General features: G+C 43.4%; 1 protein-coding gene across 2 annotated transcripts; it reads right to left on the bottom strand.

Moving 5' to 3' along the window:
* Window positions 1-1,236: 1,236 nt before the first annotated feature.
* On the bottom strand, window positions 1,237-2,338 carry LOC134371187 (calcium-binding tyrosine phosphorylation-regulated protein-like). Of its 2 annotated transcripts, XM_063088214.1 has the most exons (2): window positions 1,826-2,338; window positions 1,237-1,341 (listed from the first exon to the last, which is right to left on the bottom strand). In XM_063088214.1, the coding sequence occupies exons 1-2, from the start codon at window positions 2,336-2,338 to the stop codon at window positions 1,237-1,239; spliced, it is 618 nt and encodes a 205-aa protein (XP_062944284.1). The 2 variants fall into 2 exon arrangements, with proteins under 2 accessions (XP_062944284.1, XP_062944283.1); XM_063088213.1 differs by having other exon boundaries at window positions 1,319-2,338.
* Between the last annotated feature and the right edge of the window lie 1,155 nt (window positions 2,339-3,493).

Raw genomic sequence — 3,493 nt, 5'->3', positions numbered from 1 at the left:
AACCATTTTGGCAATTTCACTAGAAGTGTGAAGAGGGAATAAGAAATGCACATAGCTCAGATATTTTGAAAACAGAGTTGTTTTTCCTCAGTAACTGTAATACTTGAGACTGCCTATGAATGAAATCTAGTTTTATCCATTTCTCATTCATCTTAAAATTTCCACAAGTAACTGCACTCGATGTATGTGTATAACAATTGTATCATATATTCTTGATGTGTCTCCCTGCTTTCTCTATTGACCTCTGCCTGACTTCTAGTCCGATTCCACATAGCAGCCAGGGGGATCTAACAGAAACATGAATCTGATTCTGTCATTCTTCTGCTTAACACATTAGTGCTGGCTTCCCATTGAACTTTCCATTTAAATCTCTTTGGGTACGCAGTGGTCCCCTCTTCACATCTCTAGCTTCATTTCATGTGCTCTCCTACTAGCCAGTCTCATTTTGGCCTACTTGCAGTCTCTTTGATGCTGTGCTCTTTCCTGCTTTTGTACACTGTCCCTGAGCTCTTCGCAACGCTGGGTTCCTCTCTTACTCCTGTCAGAACCTTGTTTTCATTACACTTCATGTAATGTACTTTGTCTCCCTGACTAAGGGCGGTTCCGTGTTTTGCTTATTCTATTGTCTATACATGGGTGAGGAAGGGCTGGCATAGGGCTTGGCATTAAGTACTAGTTGAATAAAAAATTTAAAAAGGTTTTTTGAGTGATAAAACTCTTATCTACATTTGATTCCAATTGTCACTTTAGCTCTTTAATGTGTCCAACCTGTCCATTCTATCATCTCTTACCACTTGGATTGGATGCTTCATATATGATCAGCACTTCTTACCTTGCTCTCCAATTGTTCCCAGCTCTTGTCTCTGCTCCACCCCATTCCTTAAACATACCAACTAGATTTTTTTTTTTTTTTCTTAATCCATCCCTTTTTAGCATCTCCAGTGTTAGACATAGGACCAAGTATTCAAAGGCAGTTGAGTTGATTGGTTGATTGGTTCATGTACTGGGCACCAGATCTTTGGTGTGAATCATTTGTGGTGTAGTGCCCCTGCTGTGCATTTATCAGTGGTTGGAAGATAGAGACAATGACCACATCAAATTAGAGTATACCTCAACTCATTATATAATATCTTAATTTTTTTAATATCTCAATCTCGATGTCAGTAAATCAAAATGCTAAAAATTCAAATGTGTTAAGGCCCACATATTATGGTAGGAAAATTTACCTTACCAGTTCTATGTTTCTGCTTTGTGAACATGGGCAGTAGTCACGGTAATGTCTTCAGCAATACCGTAACTTCCAAAGGGAGTACGTTTGTCACCAGATCCTGAAATTTTGGGCTACATCTTCTACTGGGAAAGCAACAGAAAGAAAAACAGGGCTTTGTGGTCTGGGGGCATCTTGTCCACTTGTAGGAAGACTACCATTCTGGGGATTTGGGCTATGTTTCTGGAATTTCGGATCTGCAGGAATGGCAATGGGTGCTTGTACTGCTGCGTATCTCTTCAAGGCCTCTGGCTGTGAAACAACAGCATGTCCAGGAAGAGGTCTCCATTCCTGCACTTCCTGGACATTTGAGCCTACTAGAATAAAAGGTGGGGCACTGGTCTTCTTGCTGTCATCCATCATCACATAAGTTGGAGAAGTAACTTTCGGTGGATGCTGCAGAAACTGTGGATCCTTAGGATTAGATAAATAGAGGGTTGTTGGGGGGAAAGGCCCAGGTGCAGGTGGTGGTGATGGGCGACTTCGTTGATTCATACCAGTTAGACAATAAAGGGTCCACATGTTAGAATATGGTGGTGGTTGTCCTGCTTCACTTGCTGCTAGTGGTAACATCTGAGCAGCAAACTGAGCTGGGTCAGCTGGGACGTAGGCAAACTCTGGTGAGACAGCTGCTGGAGGTGGTGATGAGGATGGGGTGCTGACCTTAGGGGTGGTTGGTTTGGAAGTAGCACAGACTGCTTCAGTTGTCTCCTCAGGCTCTGGGAGCTCAGCATGAACTGATGGAAACTGGGTGGTTTTGTTACTAAATAGTGGTCCAGTTATATTGTCTTCCTCTGTGTCTGTAGATTTTTCCATCTGGTTTCTTTCTGGTTTCTTCTCTTGTGTCGTTCCATCTGACCATTTCTCTACTTTAATCTGATGAAATTGTTTAACCAGATCTTTTATATCCAGAGAAGTATTCCCTTCTCTAAACACAGTAAGTTCTTTAAAATAAACTGCTGCAAAGTGGATGATGTTTGGTGGATTGGTTTTGACAATGGCTCTGCTAACTCCCTCGAGCAGAGTCTTGAGGCCATAGGGTACGATAAGTCTGGGCTTTGAAGAAATCATTTTGACAGGATGTCTGTAATTTCCACCCCACCTTCTCCTCGCCGGCAACACTGTAAGCACCTATCCCGTAGCCCCCTTGCCGGCAGGCTCTTGTAGGAGACAGTGACCGGGTCGCGGCTTTTTATAGCCCGGGAGACGTCAGGGTGTGCGTCACAAAGACCCGCCCCACGATAGAAGGTGGGGCCATGGCGGCCCCAGCCAATGGGGAGCCAGGAGGGATAAAGGCCGGAACTCGGTGGGCAGGGGAAGCGGGCGTGGTGTTTTCTGACAGAATGTGAGCAGGAACAGGGAAACTGGCTTTTCCAAATGGCCAGGGGTAGGTCAAGGCGAGAGCCTCTCTGTCTTTGGTTGCTGGATCTAAAGTAGGGGCCTTCAGAAGTCCAAGGTTCTCAGTGTGGCCTCTGCATACCTCTTCTATCTCATCTCTCATCATTTAGTTCTCATTTGACTTTCCAGAGACTCGAACACACATGCTGTTTGTTATTTCTGTGCTTTTGCTCATCCAAACATAAATTCTAATAAAAGTAATAAAATGTGGGGTGTGTGTGTATGTATGTATGTGTATGTGAGTGAGAGAAAGAAAAAGAGAGAAAACCAGATTTTCTGAAGTTTAAGAAGCGAAACTAGGGCAGAAATAGAAACCACGAGTATGGACATATTCAAACCAGAATTATATAGGAGCTCAGCAGCAAAGAATATTATGTCCTATTGTGGTTTATCCACAAACTAGAGTGCTGAGCCAATCCTGGAGATTCTAAGGCTGTTTTCAACCCATAAATTCCTGTGTTTTAGAAGAATCAAATGACAGACCAACTTCCTAAGGTAAAGACTCTACTTTCTGTGTTGCAGAGATGTTGGAGCAGGACGATTTTTTTTTTAGTTTTGTAGGATGCTGTGATGACAAATGGCCAAAAGTTCCTGAAATGGATCTCAGTTCCCCCTCAGGGCAAAGAACTTCCTTAGAGCTATTTAAGGATAGCTTCATTTCTTGTGTGTTTGCATTGACGCTGTTTCACTCATGTGGTTAGAAAACTGTCTGTTTATTGTCACATCGCCCTCAAGCTCAGTTGATTGAGGCAGCAAGCGAACTTCCACTCTTGGCAGCCAGGACACCTCTTACCTCTGTTCCGTACCCACCCGTGCCTAGAAAGGTGA

The sequence above is a fragment of the Cynocephalus volans genome, chromosome 2, assembly GCF_027409185.1.
Source record: "Cynocephalus volans isolate mCynVol1 chromosome 2, mCynVol1.pri, whole genome shotgun sequence".
NCBI classification, from domain to species: domain Eukaryota; kingdom Metazoa; phylum Chordata; class Mammalia; order Dermoptera; family Cynocephalidae; genus Cynocephalus; species Cynocephalus volans.
Note: the sequence above shows the minus strand (reverse complement) of the source record. Positions and strands in the feature narration are given on the sequence as shown.

Excerpts from the sequence above, each read along its gene's own strand:
- LOC134371187 (XM_063088213.1), bottom strand. The coding sequence starts at position 2,338 with ATGATTTCTTCAAAGCCCAGACTTATCGTACCCTATGGCCTCAAGACT.